Raw genomic sequence first — 2829 nt, forward strand, 5'->3', positions numbered from 1 at the left:
ATTTGCAGTCTGCAGTGACCACAGAATATGGATAAGGAATTAGCAAATGGAGATATTGGTTTAGGTGGTAGATTTTGGAAGTTGTACACTTAATATTAAGACCAGGGTTGGGATAGGAATAGTCCTGGTAATGTTTCATAAAGGGGACCACAGTTACTCATATATTACATTACGTTAAATGATTAAATAAGCAGATGATGAAAGCATAACATATTTCTTTTTTTGTTTTGTTTTGTTTTAAATCCGATAAATTGGAATGATTCATCATCAGGACAGCAACTGGGGACTGGTCATGGACAGGGGAGAGGAGGGGAGGCAGGGGAGGCAAGGCTCTTGTTGGGCATGCGGACATGATACCCAGGGCCCTGGCCACACTGGCAATGGGAAGGAAGGGGCAGGGCTGGGGCAGGGAGACAGGAGGTGTGTCAGGGGTGGGTGGGGTGGTCGGACAGGGCTGCCTGGCTCTCACTTCTTGTTTTTGAGCTGATTGGCCAGCCAGTCCAGGCCTTCGTACAGTCCATCCCCGCTGGTGGCACAGGTGGCCTGAATGTACCAGTTGCGGTGACGCAGGGAATGCAGGCCCAACTTGTCTGTGATCTCAGCAGCGTTCATAGCATTAGGCAAATCCTGGAGCACGAGGGAGACACACAAAAAGGAGGCTCAGGGTCTTTCAAAGGCTTCTAGAGCACCCATCGACCAAAGAGATGTGTACCAGCTCCCTCTCCTCCTCCCTCATTGTAGGAACCAGAACAAGGTCCTAAAGAGCTGCTCTGGATTTAATCATCCCACAACCACAGATCCAAGGCGCTAAAGGTCATTCCACTGGGGAGGGGCAAACCAAATATGGGGTTGGTAGGGAAGTGAAGAAGTGATTCAGACTGCGCAAAGAATCAGGTCTGCCTGCCTGTAGGAGTGAGGGCAGTTCCACTAAAGGAGACAACAAGGAAGATGAAGAAGGGATTTGAGCTATCTACCACACCAATCCCTGAGGACAGAAGTGTTGCTGATTAGCGCTGGGTAGGGGACAAGAAGAGGAACATAAAGAAGCCAGCTAATCATATTCCCCACACTTCCTACAAGGAGCCCCAACACCCATGATTTCCACAGCCAGGCTGACCTGTCTCCAATCCAGGGGTGGCATTAGGCAAATCCTGTTTGTTTGCGAAGACAAGGAGCACTGCATCCCGGAGCTCATCCTCTGCCAGCATCCTCATCAGCTCCTCCCGGGCCTCATTTACTCGCTCCCGATCATTGCTGTCGACCACAAATATCAACCCTTGGGTGTTCTGGAAGTAGTGTCTCCAGAGAGGTCGAATCTTGTCCTGGCCACCCACATCCCAAACTGTGAAGCTGATATTCTTGTATTCCACTGTCTCCACGTTGAACCCTTTGGAAAAAACAGACAATGGCCTCTTGGCCTCAAACACCAGGCCTGCAAACAATACCCCAGTGGTCTCTGTTTCCCCCAGGAAGGCCCTGATCCTAGCAAAGGAAAGACAGCTAAGGCTTCCTCATGGCCTAGTATTCCCTCACCTGGTAGCCTAAAGGCCAAAAAGAAAACCTTAGAGAAAAAGTGGAAGAGGATGAGGAGGGCCAGTCAGGAGGTTCACAATCTCCTTGGTAACATGAGCTAACCTTCTCTGCTCATTCTGTCTTTGCCTTTCCCTCCTGCAAAGAAATGACTCAGCCCCACTCCTGTACCTCAGCCATCAGAGCCTGCTGCAGCTAAAATGTAGGGCCTGGGAAACACAGCGAAGAAAAAGTGAGCTGTAATCCTGGAGCCCCAAATGCAGAACCAGCGGACAAACGACCTGGAGCCCCATCTATAAGGCAAACGTTCTCCCTCCCACAGGCAGGTCTTAACCAGGATCAGGGCCACTGAGGATCTAAACTGAAACAACTCCTGGCCTCTGGCAGGAACATCAAAGCCTTTCACCCGCTTTCCAAACAACACAGAGAACAAACCAGCTCAGTGCCTGAGGGCAGCTGTTCAGTGCCAGGCTGCGGAAGTTCCCGCATCAGAGAGGGCCCGGGTAGGTGGGCAAACGGCAGCCCCAGCACCTGCTAGTAAGTTAAATAACCATCCTTCCCTGAATCCCCCCAAGTTGCATGGACTTGCCTGGTGGCCAGGTGGGGGATCTAGGAATAGGCCCCCTGCCTGACCCAGCTGTTGGCACGAAAGCCTACATTAAGCTGTGCCCTTACCAATGGTGGGGATGGTGGTGACGATCTCCCCCAGTTTCAGCTTATACAGGATGGTGGTCTTTCCTGCGGCGTCCAGGCCCACCATCAGGATGCGCATCTCCTTCTTCCCAATCAGGCTCTTCAGAAGGTTCCCAAAGATATTACCCATGATCACAGCAACCACTTTCTGAAGACAGGACGGCTCAAGTGGGAGCAGTGGCAGTCTGGTTTTGGCCTGGTCCCTGGTATGGAGAACTCGATGCTGTTCCTGCTCCCAGCTCCGCCGCCGCAGCCGCCGCCTCCGCCCCCGCAGGTTCCGCTCTGCACTGGTTCCGCTCCCTCCGACTCCCCCAAGCCGATTTCGGCAAGGCTGCTCCCCTGGCCCCGCTCCCCAGCTCCCTCCTTCCTTTCCTCCACCTAGCACCGGAAGCCGCGACCATAACATATTTCTTAAACCTAGAAAGCTAAACTGAATGAATATTTGTAGGCCAATGTGTGAGAGTGATGTACTTTAGTCTGTACTTCAGTATTTTCTCTGAATGGAAACCTAGTATCACCCAAAGGACACCAAGTAGGGACAAATGTTATATTTTAAAATAAATAGCCAGTCTGAGGAATTTTGTTTTGATTGAGAATTATTTAAGT

General features: G+C 51.2%; 1 protein-coding gene across 1 annotated transcript; it reads right to left on the reverse strand.

The window, feature by feature from the left end:
* Positions 1-288: 288 nt before the first annotated feature.
* Positions 289-2605, reverse strand: LOC103677912 (ADP-ribosylation factor 3). Its single transcript, XM_040625226.1, has 3 exons — positions 2206-2605; positions 1152-1387; positions 289-627 (listed from the first exon to the last, which is right to left on the reverse strand). The coding sequence occupies exons 1-3, from the start codon at positions 2351-2353 to the stop codon at positions 466-468; spliced, it is 546 nt and encodes a 181-aa protein (XP_040481160.1). The 5' UTR covers positions 2354-2605; the 3' UTR covers positions 289-465.
* Between the last annotated feature and the right edge of the window lie 224 nt (positions 2606-2829).

This window comes from Ursus maritimus, unplaced genomic scaffold, assembly GCF_017311325.1.
Source record: "Ursus maritimus isolate PB19 unplaced genomic scaffold, ASM1731132v1 scaffold_8, whole genome shotgun sequence".
Classification (NCBI taxonomy): Eukaryota; Metazoa; Chordata; class Mammalia; order Carnivora; family Ursidae; genus Ursus; species Ursus maritimus.